The sequence below is a fragment of the Cardiocondyla obscurior genome, linkage group LG08, assembly GCF_019399895.1.
Source record: "Cardiocondyla obscurior isolate alpha-2009 linkage group LG08, Cobs3.1, whole genome shotgun sequence".
Taxonomy (NCBI): domain Eukaryota; kingdom Metazoa; phylum Arthropoda; class Insecta; order Hymenoptera; family Formicidae; genus Cardiocondyla; species Cardiocondyla obscurior.
Window position 1 is genome coordinate 4,281,525 of NC_091871.1, and position 24,825 is coordinate 4,306,349.

Sequence of the window (24,825 nt, forward strand, 5' to 3'; positions counted from 1 at the left end):
CGGTGAACAACGATTGGCTGGTTCGCGGCGGCGATGACGGCGGTGCGAAGTGGAGGCGCGAGTCCACGCGGACACCCGGTATACACACACGGCAGACGGCTGTTCTCGGGTCTCCTCTCGTCTCTCTTCGCGTATCTCTCTCTCGGCTATCCCGCTGGTCCTTGTCCTCTCTTCGTTTCTCCTCCCGCCCCCGACTCCCCGCGCAACCGGGGATTTATCCTTTCCTTTGCCTCTCGATTCCCCAATCCCACTTACTTCTCTCGCTCGCTCGCCCGTCCGTTCGAAAGCAGTCTCTCAGCGGCGTGGCGCAGCGAGAGAGATCCCTCGGACGAGATATGAATTCACGTTTCTCCTTTTATATTCCACGCTCGCCTGCCCTCCATTTTGCTTGCTCGAGCCCCTTGTCTACCTCGCCGATCTGCGACTACCGTATGTGTCGGCCGCACAGCTATCTCATGGGTCCCACTCTCTCTCTCTCTCTCTCTTTCTTGCTTCTCCACTCGCTTTTTTCCGCCTGTATATGCGCATGATCATGCTGTTCCGACGTCGTCGTCCCAGTCTTCTTTTCTCCCTTTTTCTCCTCTCCTCTTCGCGGCCGCCGTCATCATCGTCGACGCGGGTTTGCACGACGCGGTTAGTCGCCCGCGAAAAGCACGACGCGGAAGGAAGGTATCGCGGGATGAAGAAGACGCGTGGAAGCCGATCTTCAAATATTCTAGCGACGCTCGTTTACGACCACGCGACTGCGACTACCGTCAGCTATCGTCGCGGTTTGTTAGACACGTTACCCCGTTCTACAGGCTACGCGACGTATGGACGCGCGTGCATTACGAACGTCCCGCGTGTAGCACGCTTGTAAAAGCACATGCGCCGCTCTCGGCGCACGTGGTACTCGGCGTATCTCGCATTCCGCGCTTAGAACAACGCGGCCCCTCCTCGCATCGGAAAGCACCGACCTACGCGTATACGTTAACGTTAATTGTAATTGCGGTTCTTCAAGGAACGCGTCCTGGCTCACTTCGATCGATCGCTCGACAACCGCGCTCATTGTAATGCTAATGATGATTGATAGTTTTACAATGTAATTAAATGACAGTGCTAATAATAGCGATTGGCGGTGAGCGTCCCGTAATGCACCAGCGATGTCGCGCTCTCTCCCGTCCCGCAATTAAGAAATCGAAATCGCGCCGCTCGCGCGGACTCTTCAATCATCTGCCGCGTACTACCGCGTGTCAGCGCGTAAACGCGAACCCATGTCACTCCTAAGCCTGTAAATGCGGCTCTCACGCCGAATGCGTTAACGCCCCGGCACTTCCTGCGTCTCAATGCGGCCGTCACTCTGTCACAATCGCTCCGAACGCGACTGCACTCGTCGGCGACTCGGCTCGCTTTTTACTCGCCGTAATCGTCCGTTCATCGTGCCCTCGAAGGGCCCGGCTCTACGAGACGCGGGCTTTCACTATTATCTATTTGGTACCGCCATTATTCCGGCGCGCATTCAACGCGATTAAACCGACTAACGACCGAACGTTTGGCCCGAGCAGCCGAATAGAGATAGTCGAAAAATTCGAAGGATTTCAATTACGACGGGCCGACTGGTTTCCCGCGTTCGTTCTTCGGAAATGCAAAGGACGTACTCGTTCGCTCGCGTGAAATAGCGACTCGTTAAAACCGGCTCTCCGCTCGCAATATTCCGTCGATCCGCAAACAGCAGTTTTTTCTTTTTTTTTTCTTCTTTTTCTTTTTTTCTTTTTTTTATCGCGGAGATAATTCTTCTCGGGGAAGTTGACGCGACTCGTTCGTTGACTTGCGATACTTCTTACGTTTTTCGATAACGCAAAATTGACTGGGTAATTAAATTTAAAAAAAAAAAAAATGAGAAAAGATTTGAAGGTGAAAGTACTCTCGCCGGATTTGGGACACACTATTTTCCGTGTCGGGACCTAGGGGCGAATGACACGGCAGAGACACAGGGGTGGGAGATCGTTCGCGAAAGCGTGGCCGGTGCAACGACACGCATCGGCTTGCGACGGGGTTGCGAGCGAGGGCGACGTTATCGCCAGTTGCACACACCATGTGGCTGCGGTACGGTGGTTAGGGGCGGTTAGGGCAGTGCGCCGCAAGGGTGGTCAAGCCGCAAACGAGACCGCCGTCCTAGCTATCTGCTATCTGGATAACCGCCATCGCCGCCGTCGTTCTCTCTCTCTCTCTTGCATCTGTTCGTACCCGCGTATCGTCCTTTCCACCTCCGCGCGACATGCATGTACGACGACAGGTAGTCCGCAACGTCGGCTGGCGCTCGCTTATCACGCTAATTCTGAAATCGAGCGATAATCGTGCCGAGAACACGATCCGTAACGAGGCGACCGCGTTCTGTTGCCCCAACGTGCGAAATTGGATCGCTGCCGCACCGTCAAGGAGGAGCGCGCTCCCAACGCAACTACGATCGCGCGAAGCGTCGCGTCGCGACGTCTCTCGTTGCGCGAGAGACTACTGGGTGGTGGCGGTTCGACGAAGGGGAGAACGATCGTGCTCGGGATAACGGGAGCGGAATGATGAAGAGGGAGAGGGACACGCGTTGGCGCGTTTATTAGTGTCCAATTGTAACGAGGAGAATTGTGCGAGGGCAGCGCGAAAGCAGGCGCGTGAACTCGCTCATTTGCGTGCCTGTTAATTTGTCGCGTTGTGTGCGCGCCGCGCCGTGCCGTACGGAGAGTTGTCGTCAACGTGACGGACAGAGGGAAAATTAGCTCTTTGTGTATGAGTGCCACCAACTGTTGGATCACGCGCGGCTGGCGGAAGGACGCCGCGTCTGCCTGACGACGGAGCGCGGATAATCGTCCGCAATAATCTTCAAATCGATTTGCATGCCTTTGGCGATTGGTTCGAGGATAAATAAAATCTCGAAAAATGGACCGGACTGCGGGGATTACGCGGTTGATCGTTACAATACCTACGCGTATTGTCGCCGGCGTTATTTTATAGGCTGTCGCGCGCAACGCGGCGCGATAAGTTTACGCGCGCGAATAATCCGGCGCGAATAAACTGCGGTAATACGCTTCGCGCGTAACCCGCCGTTGCTCGTCGTCGAATTAACCGTAATAACCGACGCATTTAGCCGCGATATACAAATCTCGCGGCTCCAATAGTCGCCACCATCAGCATCACCGTCATCTCCTCTTCCTCCGCCGCCACCTCGTCTCTCTTTCTCTCTCTCTGCTCTCCTAGCCGCCCCTGCCGCGTCATTCCTGTACCGCATTCACTCGCGCGCGCCGCATATGATTACCATGCAAATACGGCCGACAAAACCCGCGTAAAACCACACGCTCACTCACTCACGTTCTCCCTCTTCCCCTCGTTGTAGCAGCCTCACCCTTCCCGACTTTATTCCTCCCTCGTTCGTACGATCCGGCTAGCCCACCCCGGCTTCCCTCCACCCAACGACCGCCACCCTGGTCACATATGCAAAACGTGCCACTATTATAATAACATTACGCCGATGAACCTTCCATTGAACGCGCGCATGCATCGCCTCGCTAATTATACACCGGGTGGCGCGACTCGTGCGGATTCACGACGCGACGCGAAGGCGTAAATACAATCGTTTTGACTCCAACCGGTATATTTTCCTCCGTCCTTTTTTTTTCTCCTCCTTCCCCTTTCGAGGGGAGGACTGGGGTGGCTTTTATTTTTCTATACCCACATATACGCGCGCGCGGAAGGGTCGCGCTCGCCCCCGATTTGTTTTCATGACAATCACGAAACCGTCAGCGCGCGACCGGCGGTGACTGCTCCCTTTTTTTTTCCACTTTTTATCGGCGAAATAGTGTCGTAATTTTCATGACGATCCGCTGTCCGCGCCCCCGCGTCGCGTACAACTAAATATTGTTGATGTCTCTTTTTTGCGCTAACAATGTTCGCGTGGATGGAGTAACGAGTGGTCCTTGTTTTTTATTCCCACCGACACCTGCCCGTTGTGTGCGCAGCCCCGATTTTTATCGGCGTGCCCGGCCACTAATCATTTTGTTTTTAACAGAGCGGACAGGTCATCTCGCCGTTTCGCCGGCCTCCATTACTAACTTTTCGCATTTTTCCGGACGCCGAATTATGCCGACGCGTTAAGCGAACGAACGGTAGCGCGGCGAGAGGTAGCTAATTTTTTTTTTTTTTTTTTTTTTTTGCTGTCTCTGGGGAGATAAAAGCGGGAGAGGGAACATTAAATGGAGATAAAATAAACCGGTCTTAATTATTATGCTATTTATTCGGCTCGTTTCCACATCTGATCTCTTGTAAATTTCATGATTTCGAGATATTTACAGTTGTCACATCTGTCATCTTGCACTTACGGAGTAGTAGAAAAATATCACGGTATACTTAAAACCTGTTATTTACAAAATGTACAGATAAGAGACGCGAATAATCACAATCAAAGAGCGATCGTGCGCACCAAGCGAAACGGATCGCAATCTAGTGGTATGTAAAAATACGAAGCAATCGGCAGTAGGGGTTGCAAACAGAAAATTTCTCATTCAGCACGTTAGCGTTGCACAATTTTACGAACTTGAATCGATGCCGTATGCCATCTGGAATAACGCGAGTTCTTCGCTCGTGAATGCAATTTTCTGTTGCATTACAATCTGATAAGAGGAAAACGCTTTGCCTATTTATTTCATAATTTGCAATCGTTTTGTTGGGAGCATTTCTCCAGGGAAAAAAAAAACATTTCCAATAATTAATAGACACATTTAACTGTTAATAACGATATTATTATTAATCTATGTACGCTTGAAATCCGCGAAGTACCGAATCCGTTCGTGTCCGTTTGGCTCAGCCCCTGCGCCGACGATCTCTCTCTCTCTCTTTCTTTCTCTCTTGCGAATGAATAACAACGGCGATAACAAAGAAGAGAAAACCAACAACGATATCACATCGCTCCCGAAAGAACAGGACGGCCAGGCGCTCTATTCCTATGGAATCTCCAGTTGATAGCCTCTCACACGGCGCCATATACGTCTCATACGTATACAATCTCGTAGACGGTGGCCTTCTTGTCGCCGGAACCGGTGACGATGTACTTGTCGTCCGTCGATATATCGCAACTGAGCACCGACGAGGATTCCTTCGCCTGCAAATATAATCGACAAACACGCCGTCGAGTGAGCGCGCGATAACAGTTATAACATCACCGCCGTTTGCTTGCGCGGCGGCGGAGCGGGGAAAAAAGAAATAAAAATGGGAAAAAAAAAGGAGAGCGGACGATGGAGAAAGCGGGGAGGAAAGGCAGATAGGCCGTTGTAAAAATGTGAGATACTCGCTTTTGCTCGTTTTACGAAACGTCAAAAAACGAATTCGCGCGTTTACGAGCCGACACGCAGATATCTATTATTATTATTATTATTGTGCCACTTCGGATTTCGCTCGATAACGAAATCGCGCGCTCAGCACGTAACGATTATTCACAGGCATTATAAATCAGCGTTTTTCCCGCTTATCGAGCCGCGACTGGATGGCTCGTTTATATCGCGTAATTATATAGTGTTCCTTAATGAGCTGTTTCGCGATCGTCCTCGACGCCTCGTCTCGCCGTCTCGTCTCACGCGCGTAACACCGTACTTATTCCCCGCGTGAAAGGTGCGAACGTAATTTGCGTAATTTGCACGCCGAGCTTGTAATAAGCGCGGATGAAGTCGAGATTCAAATGTCAAAGGTGCGCTCCTTCGTGCGTTTTCTCATTTTTTTTTTTTTTTTTTTTTTTTTTACGTTGAATATTTTTGAAAACACTCGAGATTTAAGATTGCTCGACAAATTGAATCGGCTCGATAGATTAAATCCTCGGTTCTCTCTCTGCCTTGGCAAGGCTCGCGGTCCCGATAAAAAAAAAAAACGACCAATATTAGTCTGTTATTACAATCGAGCGTGTTTCTCCGCGACGACCCGGCGGAAACGGGCGATGAAAGGAGATTAAAATTGATCAGCACACTGACCTGAAATATCGAGGCTCCGTAAGGTGTGCGCCAGGCGTTCAGGAGGTTATCCTTCCCCGTAGATACGAACCACTTGCCGCACGAGGCGAATCTCAACGATAATACGCAAGACTCATGTAGGTGTAGCTGATACTTGTCCGGCTTCGTGGCGTGTAGCACCTCGACGTTTGAATTTTCCATTCCCACCGCCAACCACTCGCCAGTCGGGCAAAAACCGAGGGAGAAAATTTGCGAGTTAAAGTCGTGCTGCTGCAGTTGCCTGCCCTCGCGTAAGTCCCAAGAACGAACGGTGTTGTCGAGCCCGCCGGTCCAGAGCTTCGATCCGTCGGCGGAGATGTCGATGCACGAAGCACCGTCCGTGTGGCCCTGGAATTGCCTCACCAGGGTCTCGTTTTGTAGGTCCCACACAGCTATATTGCCGTCGCTGCAGCAGCTGAAGCAGACCTTCGAGTCTGGGGAGATCGCGAGCGCGTAGCACGCTGGAGCTGAAGAGATCAGCTCTGCTTTGATTCGCGGTGTAGGACTAACCAAATCCCAGATGCTTAGCTGGCTGGCTTCACCGCCAACTATTAACGTCCTGCCGTCCGGAAGTAGCTTCACCGATCTGCGATCAGAAGAAGCGCGGATCCGCTTTTTAACATTTGCTGTTTATTCCCAGCGATCTCTCGCGTCTTGTTTCGCTTCGGTCGCCCTTACTAACCTGATATAATTCTCGCGCTGCAAACAGTCGAGCTGCGAGACAGGTTTTACCTCGTTCATACCCGCCTGGCCGATGTCCCACACTTTGACGCAGCCTTTGCCGCCGGTGTACACGTGCTTAGTCGGATTCGAGATCGTTACTGCGCAGACTACCTCGCCGTGATCGAGGTTAGAAATCTGGCGCGCAACGCGCGGTATTCCTGGGCCCATAAGAGCATCCTGCGGGAACGGCACCGGCTGCATCTGTCCGTCGCTCAACACGTGGTAGCTGTACGCACTGCGAAATCCCGTCCGATAATTATCGCGACAATCTTCTCCCGGCCTCCAACGTCAATTATCATTCGCAGATGAAATTATATCTCGGCAAGATTATTCTGGGCTCGCGATTCGATTTCCAAAGAAACTTGTATCCGAGTTTTAATTAACTTAATCTTACGTTCTTTCTTTTTTTTTTTTTTTTTTTATGCCGTTTAATCGCCACGCCTTAACGCGAGCGGTGATAGGAAGCGATCCGAGTATCTGCTGAGCGAATATCGCTCGGCGGTAAGAGAACCCGACCGAATCTCGATAATAGGGTTGGATACTCACGGTTTTCCTCCCTGCGTCCCGACGGACGCGACTGAGCTCCTGAGGGCCGCGTGCGGGTCGTAGAGTTGTTGCAAAGCGGCGGGCGGCCGCGGTGTCGCGTAACCGTTATACGCGGCCATCACATCGACATGCGGATGCTGGCCATGTGCAACTGGTGCAAGATTATGCGGCGGCGGCAAACCGGGTGGTGGATAATGCAACGAACTCGGATAAGCGGCCGCGGGGGGTGGCACCGACGGTCCTTGCAGGAGTTTGCCCGGGGTCGATGACTTGATGATCGGCGTGGATCCCGACGTCGGTGTGTACGGCTTCGAGATCGGCGTCACTGGCTTCTCGCGGTCCTCCATCTTTTTCGCGGACGGCGTGCTTGCGTTGCTACTCGTGCCGCTTCGAGGTGAGTGCGGCGCCAGGTCCTTCTTCGTCACGGTTTGCACACCGGCACCCATTGACGGCATTACGGACGACACCTTGTCGAGGCCGTTCTCACGAGGCGACGTCACGCCGTTCATCACCGGACTCGGCGGCCCGTCGCTCGCGTCGTCAACTACTAGATCCTGATCGCTCTTCTCGCCGTCGCTCTGCGCAGAGGTAACACCAAGTTGATTCGCGGACTATCAAGTCTTTCGTTCAGAGTAACGTTCGAAAACCCGACCGAAAAGGTTAAAATATTAATCTTTGCACTCTTCGCGACCGTCGACAAAACGCAATTCGAGAGGACAGGAGCTAGATATTCGCTTCGGCGAGGAAACGCTTTCCCGTTGAACGGAAGAACCCGAGAACGCGTTCGTTACTCGAATAATGGTCTCGTAGATCGATTACGCGGAGGTTAATCACTGAACAGTTAGACCTGTCATCGTTTTACAAGGAGGGTTGGCAGAGGAGCGCTTCGCCCGCGATTAATGGTCCAGCGTGGTTTATCGCCGCGACTCGCCGACCACGCGAGCGAGATGATCTTTTTGCTATTAAGCACTTACATGTCCGGCGTCCTTCTCGTGCTCCTTCTTCACCTTCTTCATCGGGTGCAACGGATGATCGTGGTGATTCTGTGTGTGGTGGGAGTGATGCGTGTGCGTTGCCTCTTGCGGTGTGCGCGCCCGGCTGTACTTGTCGGCCGGCGATATCGAGCCTCGCTGTAAAACAACGCCACTTTATTACGCAAAGGGCAGCGCCGGCGAGAGGCAACGAGGGGAAGAGGAAGGTCGGGTGAGTCGCGATCGCGCAGCGAGCTGTCGATATTCCCAGCCACGGACGGGGAAAACCTTCTCACCTTGCTGAAGATAGACGGCCGCGATACGCGGTATATGCCGCCGTAAACCGGGCACGCGATACGGAATGAAGATACGCGCCGCTCGAACGATCACACGGTGCCTCCGCTCCCTCACCCTTTCTCCCGCCGACCGTTAATCTCCCGCGGATATCGTTAATCTCGTTTAACAACAGACACCGCGCGGCAAGTACAGGCTGGAACAACGGATTAGCTACATATTCCCCGCGGCGCCGGCGAACGTGACAAAACCGTAATTACCGGCGTCGACGCGGGTTATTATCAATCGTCACGCGAGCGAGCCGCGATAATCGATTTCGACTTTACCCTACTATCGCCGCTCCGATACCCGGAGCTCGTTTGCGAGCGTATTAAAACGCTGCCTCCGTCGGCGCGGCCGATTTTTCACCCGCGACACGCTTTTCGATGAAATATCAATTTAAATGGGCGGCGCAAAGCGAGCGCCCGCGATATAAAATCGCGCCTCCGATCGACGGTGCATCGCGGAATGCATTTATTTATTTATTTATTTTCTATCTATTAAGCATTATTTATCGTGCGCTTCGGGGGAAAAAAAACCCCCCCTCGAACGTGGTGGCGATACGCGCCCGCTTGAAAATAAATATAGATACGTCAAGTGGATGAATTGCGTGATGCAAACAGCGCTCGTAAACGATGGGGAGGAGGAGGGAAAAAAAAAAATACTCTAAAAGCAAAAATGTAGAAAGAGCCCGCCCCGATAATCACGCGCGACAGTATCTGCTAATTTACGAGTTAGCGTAATTGTGAAGGTATGCGCGCGCGAGCCCGTGGCGGACTGTTGAAAATTCAGCACAAATGCGAACCGTGGATTCGCGCGAATGTCTAATATTAACGCGCGCCGCGGTAATAAATTTTACGCGCGAGTTTTTTTCGAAAAAGTTGCCGCGCGTTTTGGTCGCGCACCCGGGGGCTGTGTCCGGCCGATCCGCGACGGAACGATGCGAAACGGAAGAGAGACGCAGTGTAGCATTCGCGGTCCAGACGATAACGATTGCAGAACAGGCGCGTCGCGACGTGACGCGACGAGAGAAGACAGAACGAGAGAGAAGAGGAAAAAAAAATACAAAATAAAAAGAGGGACCACGAGAGGTCGGCTGGGCCCCGGGAAAAGTGGTGCCCCGGCGGCGGCGGGGAACGGGCGAGGAAAGAAGAAAATAGAATGGCGAGAGGCGGAATGAGAGGGCGTCGATGGGCGTTTCGCGGTCCCGCGATGATTACAGACTTTGCAAACCCGTAATACAAGATACACTCCTTCCTCCCGGCACCGCGCTATTTTTTCTCGCCTTCGCTCCGACCGCGGCGCGACTCCTCCAGATAAAGGATACGTATCCACTTTTAGAATCTAACTCACGGACGAGAGTCCGTCCCGATGCGCGAGGTTACTACGTTTCAACCCTCTCTCGCGTGTCCGTGTCACGGGAGGAGGAAAGAGAGAACGAAAGAAAAAAAAAAAAGAAGGGTCGCGGGCGCGTGAAGCCCACTTCTTTGAAAGTCTCGCGATTGAGGGAAGAGAAACCGAGGGTACTTGAAATTATGCAAATAACTTGGTGGTAAAGTGACGCTGCCGTCCTCTTTGTCCTCCCGTTCTCGCCACTCCACGTCCCACCTCGCCCTCTCCCCCTTCCCACCCCGGTCGAAAGTATAAATTGCAATATGCAGCATGCACTCGTACGCGAAGTACGTTGAAGCGGCGCTCGTTGCACTCTTGACGAGCGCGCGAGTCAAGTTACACGCGCGTAATGTGCGTGTAATACACGAGGCCGCGATAAGTGCCACTCGGTCGAGTGCGCGTTGTACAAGCCGTACGCGTTTTCACGTATATACACCGTATAACAAAATACACATCGCGCTTTCGCGCGAAGCGCGACAAATAGTCCCCGTTTCGTTAGCTTTTGGAGGACTTTGCGAAATTCTTGCCGCCGCTCCGAGTCGCAGCGTTTCCCGTGGCGTCGCATTGTTCAATTTATCTGCGGGTAAGCAGCTTTAGCGTCGCCGAAACTTGTACGCCGCGTCCAATAATTCTTTCGCCGGTCGCTGAAAATCGCGAAATGTCGGTAGGATTCTTGGGTTGTTTTTTTGTACGTCGGAAAAATAAAACACCGCCGCGGACGCGATTCTTTAAGGTTCTAGGTCGTGAGATTCATTTATAATTATATATTAGTTATCGCGATAAACTGAAATAAGACGTTACTTACGTGTCTGTCCTCCGTCGAGCTCAAACCTGAAAGCAAAGAGATGCGCACGTAAGTAATGCACGTGGGGCTAATCGTACTGGCGTGTCCGTAAAGCGCACTGTAAAAAGTTATACGCGACTTTCTTTCTCGCGTTCGCGCAATTAATAACGAAATTCGCACAACGATTATTTGTGTAAATTAAATAAATGTTTTACCGCGTAACTTCACGTCTGTCATCGGGCGTGATTTACATCTTTTTACAGTGCAGCTTTCTCATACGAAAGCACCTGAGCCGAGCCTAATCAGGGACCCCGTCGCGCGGCGCAAATACTTGAATTTAAAATCGAACGTGTGTTATTATAGAAACGAACGGCTGTGCGATAAGATACCGGAGAAATCGCGCGAGTGTGTTGCGAACGATCGAATGTCGGGTATCGATAAAATGTTAATAACGTGCCGCGCCGTAAAACGACGGTCAGTAGCCGTGAGGCAGGGCAGAAGGGCGGGCGAAGGGAGGAGAGGAGAGCCCCGGATGGCACCCATATAAATGATCTTCATGCATATTTATGCGCGCTTTTCGCTGAAAACCGCCGCTAGCGCGTCCGCTAACAGGGTGACGCAAACACGCCTCGCTCCGCCGAAAGCGGATACCCGTAATAAAGCGCTTTGAACATTTCCCGGCGAGAGAAAAAAGAGGGGGGGGGGGAGAGGGGGCCGTCAAAAGTCTCGCCTATACACGCGCATACATACACATGACATATAAATAATATATACGTGTACGCGTTTGCATCTCCCGTCCACCTCCGCCCTTCGATTTTCGTTAACTTCGCGCGGCGATCGATAGTCACTCTTTATTCTCGTCTTTATTTCGCAAAACCGAGCCCCTGAAACATTTTAGTCGCACAGATTTGTTCGATTGTACTTTTATCTAATTTCTCCGAATTGCTCAGGAAATTGTATCGCGATCGCGATATAATAACCGGTCAGAATGAGAGGGTCGCGTATATAGCGAGAGACAGATTCCGAGCGCGTTATACGAATACGTGGGACTTGGAGTAATCGGCCGTAGTGCGACGCGACGATGCGGGGCCACATTTCGAAGATATCGGCAGGTGACTTACCGCCGTTGCTCTTGAGATCGTCCGCCTGGCCACGATGGATCTCGGGCTTGACGAGCATCGACAGGGAATGCGCGGCGGCGGTTGTGCCGGGGGTCGCGGCGGCCGCCCCAGGCAGTCCTAGGCCGAGCAAAGCCGCGGACGCGGAAGTTGGTACCGGAAGCCCGGCGGTCGGCCCCAATCCGGGAAGTCCAGGTAGACCCGGGTGAGCCATCGCCGCTCCCGGTGGTATTTGCTGAGCGTGCATTTGCTGAAGGAACCGCGGTATGTCCGGCCTCTGTTGCTGTAACCGCGCATGCAAAATATCGTTCGTGCATATCGATTTTGCGCGTGTGCGCGCGCTCTCGTCGTACGTGCGAAGATTCTTCGAGCACCGCAATTATTCGGAACTATCGCGGCCCCGAGACCCGAGGCCGACGGATATATCGCACGAAATGGTACGGCAGAATAGACGGCGATCTAACGCGATTGCTTAGAATAAAATACCCGGTCGAATACGAATAAGTGTTAAAAAATACACATCGCCGAGTATACGGGGATAGAAACACGCTCGTTATCTACGATCGCGAGATTGAAAAATCGCGCGACCCTCGCCGGCGGACGCGACGCACGTCGAAAATCGCGGCGTTCGTTTCCGACGCGTGAAACGAAACGTAATAGTCCCAAACGAGGTTTAACGCGCCGTGAATAATACGGGCAACGCGTGTGGCGCGAGAACGGAGGATGCAGCGGAAACAGAGAGAGAGAGAGAATGAGAGATGGTCGGAGAACCCCGCGAGACCGCGTCATCGCGTTTCGCCGGAGGCGAGCGGGAGAAAGATGGAAAGGGTTACGCGGGGGAAGGCGAAGGGAGAAAGTGGAGGGATGGAGGACTATACGTTCCTCGCGCAGTGTTATTAAACGAAATATTGATTCAACCTCTGTTTACCGAATAATACATATTCATGAGGGTTAGCGCTTCTGTCTATTTGCCTTCATCGTCCCTTCGGTCTGCGCCCGCCCGCCCTTACCCTCCGCGCGCGCGGCGTTTTGTTCGCCACCACCCCGTACTTTCCCCGTCGCGCGAATCCCTTCGCCACGAGCCCCTCTCGACAGCTCGTAACATACTAGCGCGCTAATTATATTCCGCGTGTATACGGGAACGTCGCGTAATGACAGATCGACGAGATTGCGGTTCGCGCCACGACCGTGCTATCCGTGCGATCAAGCTCTTATTTTATTTCTCTCGCGGTCTCTCGTCGCGACGAAAGACGCCCTGGACCGGTCTCGCGGGCGAAAATCCGGTGAACGTTTTCGCCCCGGCATTAATTCGTCGGCGCAAACACACTTGGCGAAACTGGAAGAACATTATGCGGGCGTGCACCAGAAATTATTTCCACCGCGGGACAAATATTTGTGCCGGCAACTCGACGGAACTGTTTCAATTTTAAGCGAGAACCGTTGCACGTCGGATCCGCTAGCGCGCGTTGTTTCGGCCCTCGGTTACGGCATCGCTTTCTTTCGTCGTAACAATAACGCCCTTCGGCACCGAGAAATTATTCGAATCATGTGCGAATCAACTCGATTGTACGCGACGCGTCTGCCGAATGTCAACTCCGTTCCACGATCGCGCGATCGCGGCCCATCATCGCGGTTATAAAATGAAGGAGATCCGACACGATGAAATAAAACAAGTATTCACCTATTGTTACATTTTTATTGAAAAGAGATAGCTCGTTCGCACAATGTGTGGGTGTAGATGTCTCTCACTGAGCTGTATTTACTTACCCCCATTATAGTATTCAATTCGGTCATCGTAATTTGCTTCGCCCTGTCCAGGGCGCCCGCGACTTGCTGTTGATGCTCTTGAGAAAGAAACGGCATGATTTGCCCAATGATATTGCTCAATCTTTTGCATATCTCCGTCTGCAACAATTACAAAAGATAAATTCGCGATAAAAAAAAATAAATAAATAAAAAAAAACAAACCGTGACGAGAAGAAAAATAATTTTACAGTAGAAGAAGAAATTGCATTCTATAAATCCTCCAATATTTTCGACGTGACGTTACAAATATGCATTTCGGACCAGCGGCTCGACGGATTAAGAATTCTCGGAAACTCGGAACGGAATGTAGAGCGCATCGCGGCGAGTGAATGCGTAAGTTAGTCCCCCAGCCTCTTTTGCGGTCCATCCTCTCACCGTCTCAGCGGACGGAGATGCGCACCGAGTGAGCAATGAAAGACGCGAACTAGGCGTTGACCACCTAACACTTGGTCGTCTCAAAGGCGCGAGTAACGAGCGAGGCTACCGTATTTCCGACCGGGCGAGGGCGATCTTCTGTCAACGGAACGGTCCGTCCTTCTATTTTCGCGAGGTACCGCGAGTGCCGTCCGAGAATAAAGGCACTCGCGGAATAATGAGACGGTATTTACGGAGCCCAAGCCTTTTCCCCACCGTCGCGACGGAGGAGCGGCGACTCCTCCGCAGTTTCTGCGCGAAGATGCCCTCGTCCGTTCTTTGAACCTGGGCCCCAGCGAGCAACGTTTGCCGAACATTGGCTCATAAATAAATAGACGGATATGAGGCGACAAATATAGACGTGGACGACGAGGTCTGTTTTATTTCGGGCGCGTGAACGCGATTACAGCACCGATGCCAGATATCAAAAGATGAAAAAGATAAGGCAATCAGAGAGCAAAGTCGGAAAGATTATGATTTATACGAATGAAATGCGGCAAAGATACGCGAGGGAATCAAGTAGAATCGGAATGCAAATAGTGATAAGGATTTGGAAACTAAAGTCGTGCTTTAAATGGATTGAAAAATTATACGTATAAATGACGGTAAGAATAGTGAAAGACGGGATTTCCCCCCCCCCTTTCCCCCAAAAATCTTAAGATCGTGATAAAGTTAGACTCACCTGCTTATGCATCTCCACATTCAAGCCGTATGACATTTCATAGTACTGCAACAGAGAATATCCATGATACACTTGTGAAATTAATTAAAGTATCAATAATAACTATACCAAATTTCCAGTGAAATATATTTCAATAATCGACGAAAAGATCAACGCAATCGATAACATTCTCACAACGACCGGCTAATAAATCAACATTTTTCAAAAACGGAAGATATTTTACGAAGGTGACGATCGCGAGTTAGAAATTTCATTTCTCAGCGCTCGGTTTCGAACTGTTTCAATTGCACTAACGTGTTATTAATTATTGCTAATCGCGATAACGTACTCCAGCCCCGCCGGTCGAGTGTATTTGAAAGGTGGGCCGCAGTTGCGGTTTGCAGTCGATGGGAGAGAAAGAGAGAAGGTGTAGGCGCGAGGGAGAGACGTACTAAGAAGCGGACGCGTGTAAACGCGCACCGACCGGGTTACAGGTTCTTAATTTTACGGGCCATTAGCCCGGTAATTACTCGGGCGAATTAATTGCGCTTGTAAGTAAGTTATTTCACCCGGGAGGTAGACACGGCGGCGGCGGCGGCAGGCGAGGGGCGAAAGAGATAGTACGCTGGGAGCGGAGTATCCGGGGGCTGCAGGGTGCGTTAACGGTGGCCGTCGAGATCGGCAACGGTATCGACCAATGGCACACACTCTTTCTCGTGAGGGCAACTGCGTTCGTTCGTCACGGCGAGCGGTGCAACATCCTTAGCGCGCGCTAACGAGGCCGGCGTCGCGCATCGGCGGCGAAGAAGCCGGAGCGCGGGGAGAGAAGAGGTGCGTTCGTATCAAATGGATTAAAGCGGAGATTAATTGCGTTCGAACTGGTGGCCCGCTCGCGCGCGCCGATTACATCGGCGAATTAAAACGATAACGACAAATCGCCGGCGTAAAACTCGCGCGTTTGACGACGCCCCGAGTCTTCGATTTAATTATTTAATCGTGCTCGACGAGGTAAATAAGAAACGGTATGCCGCGCGATCCGCGAAAACTGCCGGCAATTTAAGAAAAGCGGTTGAGAAGGCGCATCTCGGGGTTTAATTTCGACGACCTAATTCATCTCCAGTCGGTGTCTGGATCGCGAGAGAAAATTTTCCGCCACTCGTCGAGAATATCTCTCGCGCGGCTTCTTAAAAGCGTATGAATAACTCCTCTCGTCATTTCGCTTCTCTTCCTTTCGGTCGTCGCGTCGTGGGAGAACGGCGGGGTCCACGGTGAAACGCGAGTGCTGGGCGGCGTTCGAATATTAACGAGACGGGGGCCGGGCGTCGTCGGCGCCGTGACCTAACAGCGTATTACTTCGTCATTAAACGCGCGAGACAGCCGCGCTTGTGCGAGCATTGTGGACTAATTCGATGAGAGCCACTGGCTCTTAGAGTCATTAGCTATGCACGAGCGCATACATGCATATACATGTATCTGTAGTATATATGACTACGTTACGCGCGGCGTAACGAGCCAATGTAAAGCCCCGACCCCGGTTCCGACTTGGAGGATGCAATTAATGCTAAGAAGCCGAGGTGGTTTAGCGGTCGAGCGAGCATGATTATTCTGGATACGGGAGACGAGGGCGAGAAGGAGAAGAAGGAACGCGGAGGCAGCCGAGGGAGACGCTACGGCGTCTAACTGGCACGTCTAACTTTACGGCGCAGCGATGATTGCACTTACCATCACGTAGTGTCGCTGAATCTCGATCTTGTCGTTAGCCAGTTTCTCGCAGTCTAGCTTCAACCTGCGGAGAGAGAGAAAAGAGCGCATCGTGAGACGCATGCGAAAACAGTCAACCGTTCGAATAGCCAGAAAAAAAGGGAGAGCCGCGGAAACCGCGCTTCCTCTCCTTCTCTCTCGTTTCTCCCTCTGCGAATAGAATATGTTCCGCATGCGGCGAACGAGGGAAAAATAAAAAAAAAAAGAAAGAAAAAGAGAGGAAGAACCGTCCATCGGACAACGAGAGAGAAGTTTCGATCCGCGCGCTGCTGAAAAATGCAAGGGCCGTCTTCCCCGGCGTTTGTGAAACCTGAGCGGCACGAGGTTCGTATATTCGCGAGCTGCCATTACGTATCCGTCGAGCAGCCACGTCTGCAGGATATAGCGTGCGGCCCCGAGCGCGCGCAGCTGCGACCGTTCCCAGACCTTTTTCTTTCTGCGAGCGCGCGACGCGACTTGCCGCAGTCCTTACGCGCGCGTTTCCGCGTTTCAGACAGCAGTAAGAAAAATAAAAAAAAATAAAAAATAAAAAGAGAGAGAGAGAGAGAGAGAGAGAGAGCGTGAGCGAGAGCGAAAAAACGGAACCGAACGTCGCGAGGAAAGATATCGCGACCCGCGCCGATACTCACGAGTGATACTGCGCCTGCAGAAAATTGAACTCCTCCTTGATCCTGTCGCAGGACTCGGCGACGGTGAACTTGAACGGCTGGTTGGGTTGCGGCGGGCCCTGGAAACAAAGAAAAGAAACGTGAGAAACGGAATCGTTGCGATCCAGGCACCGCGACGGGCAACGATAGATCCGTTGGCCCAGAAACCGCTCTCGTCGGATCGATCGGCGGCCCCTGAGATCTCCGAATAATTAACTCCGTCCAGCTGTCCGACCGCGAACAGGACGGGGGTGGCGCCGTGCGAGCGAAAGTGATATTCGCGGTGAATCTGGGGGTGGAGAGGAAAGGGATGGCGCGAGAGCTGGATAGTATGCATCACGAGAATCACGAGTATGCACGTGCACGCGCGATTACGCGGAGGCCGGGCCGGCCCGAGAGAGCCGTGAGCTACGGCGGCTCGTTCCCTCCTCTCTCTCTCGCACGCACGGAGAGAGCAAGTGTTAATTACATGTTTGCGGTGTCCGCGAGGATTACACGCTATAACCGAAACTATGGGCCGCCCGGGCCGCGCGTGAGTACGTATATATGTATATACATATAAATCGTTAACGACGTCCTCTCGGTAAGTGAACATCCTTTGGATCCGTAAATTACGCGGCGTGTCGTTGATACTTGCTGTCAGGACCACGTAGAGTGAAACATTAGCGAAGCATTCGTCCGAGCTGTCTAATTGTAAGCTGGTGGTGCGCGTTGAACTTAACAACGGACACTCGACGTGAAAGAATAAGCGGAATGTTTCGAGGTGTCCGGCTGGGTCAAAGTCGTCTCTTCGGGAAGAGCGTGTTTCGCTAGTGCGGTCGGAGGACTCGAAGGCCACAGCGCGGCCAGGACCCGTTAAACTCTCGAGATTGGGGCTGAGAGACGCGGCGACAATAGCGCGGGCGAGCGTGAGAAGAAAGGAGAGCCAGCGGGCCGGTCGGCAGGTAGAGAGGAAACGGATAGTCGGATGGAGGTCGCGGCGAGAGGAAGAGAGGCATTGCGGACAGAGAGGAGGGCAGGGGCGGGTGTCCAAAGGTGGCCACGACGAGGGAAGTTGCGGTTTTCGCGGTCGCCGTGGTTGCGGCTTAGGCAAATTGAGATAGTTCGCAAACCACTGGCCAGCTGACCTGGCCGTCACGCCAGGATGCACCAGGACGGCACATGCCGCACGCTGCATCGTCCTCCTCCCACCCTCTCCCGTAAGGATTTCCGCGAGAAGGATCCGGCGATCGTTCGCGAATTCTCCCCGCGATCGCGAAGCGAATTAAACCGTCAGCAGTTATATCGACGTCGATTCTCCGATATCGCGATCGAGTACCACTGCCGGCCGAGCAAACAGCACTGTATCGTATTTGTGTGCTTAGCCCGGCAAATGTTAGCCAGCATATCGCTTATGGTGCTTGTTGAGCGAGGGTGATGGTCGATAGTTTCCGTAGCGGCGACGGTGGAAAGGGTGAAGCGGACTTCTCGCTCGTTCTCTCGCTCGGCGTCGGTTTAGCGCCGATCCGACGACACGGACCAGCGGGCGGACGGGCATGAACGCATACGTCGTGTTTGTCCATCCGTCCATACAGGGCTCGTGTTTGTCCTTGCCTCGCGCTGTTTGAAGAACGTCGGGATCCCGGTCTGTGCAAACTCCTCATTATTGTGAACAGTGTACACGCGGCATAAGCGCGCGTGCGCGCTGCGCCCAGTTTGCCCCGAAGTTACACGTGTCAAGTCGCGCGTCACGTGCGCACACACATGATACGTTTTTTCCCCCTTCGTTCCCCCTATTTTTTTCTGCGGGAGCAACACCCTCCTCTCCTGGAGCGTCGCGCGGGAGGTGAAAAAGTCACCGAGAACCTCCGGAGAGAGCCTTCGTGATTCCCGACCGTTTCTTGCGCCGCTCTTTTTCGCCACAAATTTTTTTTTTACGTCCGATTGCGACCCGCTTAACGCTTCGCTCCTCCAAAGTGACAAGCTTGAATCTAAATATATTTACGAGATAGCGCGAAGATTTAGCAGTCTATTGCGGCTGAATTAACAGCCGCAATCAAGTCGACTCGAGATTGCGTCACCTGTAAAGAGCGCGCGCGCCAAAAAATCTCTCGCTCGCCGTTCGTCTAATTAGGAATCGCTTAGTGTCAATATTTTACCATTGAAACACCTTGGGAAAAAAAAAGAGAAAAAAAAAAAAGAATTTTGAGAGCGACGAGAGCTCAAACAGTCGGGCGGGTGTTTTAATACTTTTTATCTGACGACTTCGGATCTTAAATTGGAAGACGTCGACAATCAAATCATCCGGGCGCAGTTTTTCCAGACTGATTAGCGGAGCGATTAATTAAATAGTTAAATACACTCTCGGAATTAACGACGCGCCGCTAGATAGAAATCTTCATGCTCGACGGGGCCTCTTATTAATTACTCATAGACCCTGTGATAAGAGATAATTTTACGCGTCCAGACGCGAGACAAACTCGGCGAAAGCCACAAATAGAAAAATACGTAAAAAAAAAAGAAGCCACAAGATTGAGATAAAGATGCAAACAGAAGCGATATTGAAATCTCTTCCCTTTTACAGCTCTCGTCGAGTCTACAGCCGATTGTATTTTTAGATTTGGCGATCCCTTTATACTAAAGCGCTTTTTTCCCTCTTTTCTTCTACAAAGCGATCTTCAGTGTAATATAAATCTCGTCAGACGGATTTTTTTTTTTCCCTCTTAAAAGATGGACTGCCTTCGTCAAACAGTTGAACAAATTCCGGTCGCTTTATTTATTTTATTTTTTTTTCTTCTTATCTAAGTTCTTATCACGAAAAAAAAAAATAAAAGTAATTTTTCTACCATTTTAACATGTAAATAAAGCAATTTTCACGGAATCTGAATTACGACCCAGTGATTTAACGCTCATCTCGCTATTTGCGGATTACGACAATAGTAATCGCTTTATTCTATTTCGGACAAAAGTATTTTCTTTCCCCTCGGAAAGAATACTGCGAAAGGAGAGGGAGGCGGGGTTCTGTCTTTCCGTGAAGTGCAAACGCATAATGACTGGCCCTGTGTAGCCAAGATTAGTATAAGCTCCATATACCTTTAAATACGGGGCTTCGAAGGTCCTCGATTCGATTCGGGCGATAGATCTAATTTCTATAGGACAGTCGTTCCGAAGGGACGCGAGATTGTCGGTTTAAAGGGCTCAGTGTTACCGCAAGAGTTTCGATGTACGTGTGCACGTGTGCGCAGGTGTACGTGTGTGTACAGGAGGGAAGGCAGGAGGGCGCGGGACAAGGAGTATCCGTTGAAACTTTCTGCCTGGGGTTTCGTAATGATCGACGGGCCGGTTTGCCCGGAAATAATATTTGTACAGCTTGTACGTAAACAGCCCTGGCGGCCCAGCAGAGTGCCAATAACCACCGCCTGTGTCAACTCGGTCAAGCACCGAAGCGTCACGACGGGGACGGCGACGCCGACGAGTCATGATACCAATCGTCTCCGGAGATCGAAGGCGATGACGACGACGATGACGATGATGGCCGCAAGCCAGCCCCGAGCTCGGCGCAACCGGCGGCGCCGACCTTTGCGTGAAGTAACGCGTATTTTCGTCCCTTCGCGGCTACCCATCCGCGCGACCGAAGTAATCGAGAGCGCTCCGGATCTTCTCCGGACGAACGCTAAATTCGATGCCGTTATAGAAATAATATATGTACGCGATTTGGTGCGTCGCGTTGTCGGTATTTTTCTCGAAAATCCAAGCTCCGATGTCGCATAATCGTTTCCCCGCGCGTGATAAGCAGACGAAAAAAAAAATTGTACCGCGGTGCTGTTGGAAATGAGGCGCGTCCTCCGGCCTCGTTCGCGCAATTTTCATCTGAGATTCACGAGGCGCATGAATTCAGTGAGAATGGGGAAAGAGAAAGAGAGAGGGGCAGGCGGGAGAGGCGAGGTGGCCAACTGTTTGCACGTGACGAGATTTATAATGCCCGCGCCAATTGCACGTAACACGCTTCGCTCATTCCACGGTGTAATTCATCGCGGTGTAATTACCAATGCATATTGCGGTTCTGCGGAAGCGCGCGCGAGCGGGCGAGCCCGCGGCCCGCAAATTTCGTGGTGCGCGCGCGATATCGTTTGGCGGTATCTCTGCTCTTCCTCCTCTCTCATCGCCCCGGCTCTTCCTCTGTCTCGTCTCGATTTCAATTTTGTCCCCCGTCTCGTGTCGCCGCTCCGACAAATAATTACAACGAGAGATCGGTCTGTCGTTGGCGCAACGTTAATGAGATCGTTCCGCCGCGCGCTCGCGGGATAAAAATACTATAAACGTTTCGCCCTTCGTGTTTCGCGTCGAGAAGGGGAGACGAAAAAAAAAGGAGCATAAATGCCGCCGGTTTAAATAATCCAATCGCGCGACGGAGTCTGCTTTTTTCCAGGGAAGATCACGTCGACGCGACGTGATGCCTCGGCTTCTTCGCACGCGCGACGATGACATCCGCGAGAAAATCCGTCGGAAAATTCGTCGCGAGGTCGCGGCACACTTGGCGCACATTTATCTCCGCGGAAACGCATCTCTCAGGAATGTTCGGCCGCCCGACGGTCCATTTTCTCCGCGCCAAGCTCTCCATTTGGTCTTTTCTCGTTGAAAAAAAGTTTTTTTTTTTTTTTGTCGCTCTTTTCCTCTCTCCCCTTCCCCGGTTTTTCCAGGCGGGTAATCATCGGTGCCGCTATAAACGTGACGCAATTGCGGACACCGCGCGGCTCTCCCCTGCCCTTCTACGTCACGATATATAGATTTATTTTCGTCGTTCCGCGTACGAGCTTTTCCGCTTCGGCTCGCCGGGTGTTTACAGTCGGATGAAAATTTGCTTCGGCGGCCAAATATTTTTCCGTCGCCGCTCTCTCGATCCGCGTTACGCCCTCACCTCGCACCCCCGCGCTCTGTAACGTAGGTCAATTTCATCCGGCGCGTATTTATACACGGGTGCGCCCAGATATTTAGCGCGGGAACCCGTGCGTGCGTGCGTGACGACGAGGGGCGCGAAGGGGATCGTCGAGCATTAGTCCGAGCGGGGGGATCGGTGGAAAGATAAATAATCGCCGGAAAGAGTTTATCGGCCTAAGCGTCGCGGCTCGGAAAGCGACGGCTCGCTGCCGCCGCCACTTTTTAATTATCTCGTTGACTCGCGGAGAGTGACGTCGGCAAGCGGTAACGCAACTCGTAGATACGAGCGATATGTATCTTGGCTAATAACTGCGCGAATAGATATCGGATCGATCGAGTCGAAACAGCGCAGCTCGCTTCCACGTCGGGCGCAACGAGGAAAAAAAAAAAAAAACCAGAGAACCGCGTATTCCGCGGCACGATTGATTATCGCGGATAGATACAAATAGATTAATCTGCCTTTGTAATTGAGCTCTCCGCGCGAGCGAAGTGTGTCGGAATAAATGTAACAAAGGTGTAGGAGAACGCGAGGGAACGGGGGACGATATATCAGAGCGCGGCAAAGAGCCGCGAGTAACGGGAGCGAGTGTATAATCGTCTCCGACCTTCGCGTTATGGCATAATCGTGTTACTCGCGCGTCAAATTTCAAAGGCGGCTGTTTTGTACGGGTGGGTCGAAATAAACGGAGATACTTTAGCGAGGGGAGAGTTCGGATAATACCGGATGAACGGAAGAGAGGCTCGCCGGCCTTACGAATACGGAAAAGGCATCTTCGAGAAATGTCCGCGAATTGATTCCACCACGCTCGAGAGCCTTCCGCGTGCCGCGTTAATCTTTATGGCGTTTGCACACGGACTTTATTCGCCCGGTTCGCATAGATAACGCAAATTACGCGAAACGCGAGACCTTTATCTTATCGACGCGCCAGCGTCCTTCGCTAATCGCGCCTCCTTCGGAACGCGGTCCGATCAATTCGATTCTCCTTGAAACTCGGTAGCGATCTAGTAATTATCAATTTTTGTTATCAGTCGGCGAAAGCCGAAATTAAATATTTCGAGGTGGGAACTGATCGAGCCGAAGCCGAGACTCAACTCGGAATGACCTCTGGGTCTGAAATTTCGAACGAGAGTTCGCAGGTTATTTTTTTTTTCGATGTCCACGTTTTCTCTCGCGCAAAAAAAAAATTCTTTTACGTACCGGGTGTCGAGCCGCGGCCGCGACGGCCGCGGCTGCCGCCGCCGCGTTCATGCTGGCGCCGGGGTACATGGTCGCAGCCCGATTATTTCCTTTTTTTCCTTTCTCGTTGCGTCACACACGTCACTACCGCGCCTCGTGAAGAGCCAGTCTCTCGGCGTCGCACATCACACTCGCGGCGCGTGCGTAAGCGGGAAACGTCCGGAGCGGAGAGAGCGAGCGCGCGGAGGAAAAAAAATAAATAAAAAAAAAATATAAAAAACTACAAGCGATCAGTTCGCACCAAAATCGCTCATGTCTCGAGTGGAACGACGAGTCACGGCACGTGGTGCGAGTCGGGCGAACGGAAACGCTCCGACGAGTCCGACTACGGTAACAAAATACGACGTGCACCCACGAACGCGTGTGTGTCAACTGAGCGGAAGCCGCCCGCTGCTCGCAACGTCACCCCGACGAGACGTTCGACCTGCCACCTCTCGGGCGCCAGGTGTCGCCCTACGCGGCCCACCACGTGCTTCACCGAGGAAACATATCCGACAAACGGCTCCCGGAAGATCCCCACGGAACGAGCTTTTCAGCTTTCCCGATCTTCGTTCCGCTATTTTCCGAAAGACACCACTTACTTTTGAATGCGTTTAACGAAAGGTTTCCGGCACCCGCTGGGCCGAGGAGGCTAACGAAATGTTCCGAAATAACCGAGAAAGATAAAAGAAATGAGACCTTGCCGATGGTAATCTTGGAATTTTTTTTTTTGCGAAGGGACGAAAAGCGAGGAGGCCCACCGAAGCTCCACGAAAAAAAAAAAAAAAAAAACCGACGACTTCGAAGAGAGACGGACCGAGAAGACGTCACGCCGGCGTTAAAATTGTCGCGTCCTTTCGGAACTGAAAGAACAAACAGTCGCACGCGCGTAAACAGGAACATTAAGCAACGCTCTCGCAATTAGAGGGATCGACGTGTCGAGCGAAGCTATGAATCTCGGGTAAACAATGTAGCAAAAGAGCACAGGTCGACTCTCAAAAAGTACAGCCGTCTTTATTTCTCTCCGCTTGTATCTCGAGATATAATGCACAAATTTTAAAACGTCCTTTTTAATCAACTCGCCAGGCTTTCAAAAGCATGTTAAACATATCCTAAAGTAAAACTATAAAAAGAACAAAAGACCTTTGATAATTTTTACTTTCTAAAATCGTACCGGGTGACCGTCACCCAGTGTTCCAGTCGAGAGTTAACTCCGCCAGCGAGCGGTGTCGAGATCGCGATGACTTTAAAGATGGGTGGCATGCTCAAATCGTATACGTATAATTTTTTTTTTTCTCCACCCGCCCCACCCCCTCTCGTGTTTGTATTTCTGTCAACCGCGTGGCACTTTGCTCTCGTTATCGCCGTACATATTTGCGCGTATATATTTGGGGTGCCATTATCACTCGAGATAGGTGGCACCGGGATGCGCACCATTATCGAATCGCGGGCTGTCGAAATGGAGCGCGCCCGAAGCAGAAAACGCCGCCGGCCGCGTTATCTCGCGCCTTATCGACATTCCGCTCGAACGGAC

The 24,825-nt window shown here is 51.9% G+C and overlaps 1 protein-coding gene across 1 annotated transcript; it reads right to left on the bottom strand.

Moving 5' to 3' along the window:
• Window positions 1-4,242: 4,242 nt before the first annotated feature.
• LOC139104545 (protein groucho-like) lies at window positions 4,243-23,702 on the bottom strand. The gene is made up of 12 exons (XM_070660071.1): window positions 23,274-23,702; window positions 17,141-17,238; window positions 16,473-16,536; window positions 14,772-14,816; window positions 13,637-13,774; window positions 11,873-12,152; window positions 10,773-10,798; window positions 8,246-8,401; window positions 7,272-7,849; window positions 6,685-6,960; window positions 5,985-6,588; window positions 4,243-5,125 (listed from the first exon to the last, which is right to left on the bottom strand). Exons 1-12 carry the CDS (start codon window positions 23,340-23,342, stop codon window positions 5,015-5,017), a joined length of 2,445 nt encoding a protein of 814 aa, XP_070516172.1. The 5' UTR covers window positions 23,343-23,702; the 3' UTR covers window positions 4,243-5,014.
• Between the last annotated feature and the right edge of the window lie 1,123 nt (window positions 23,703-24,825).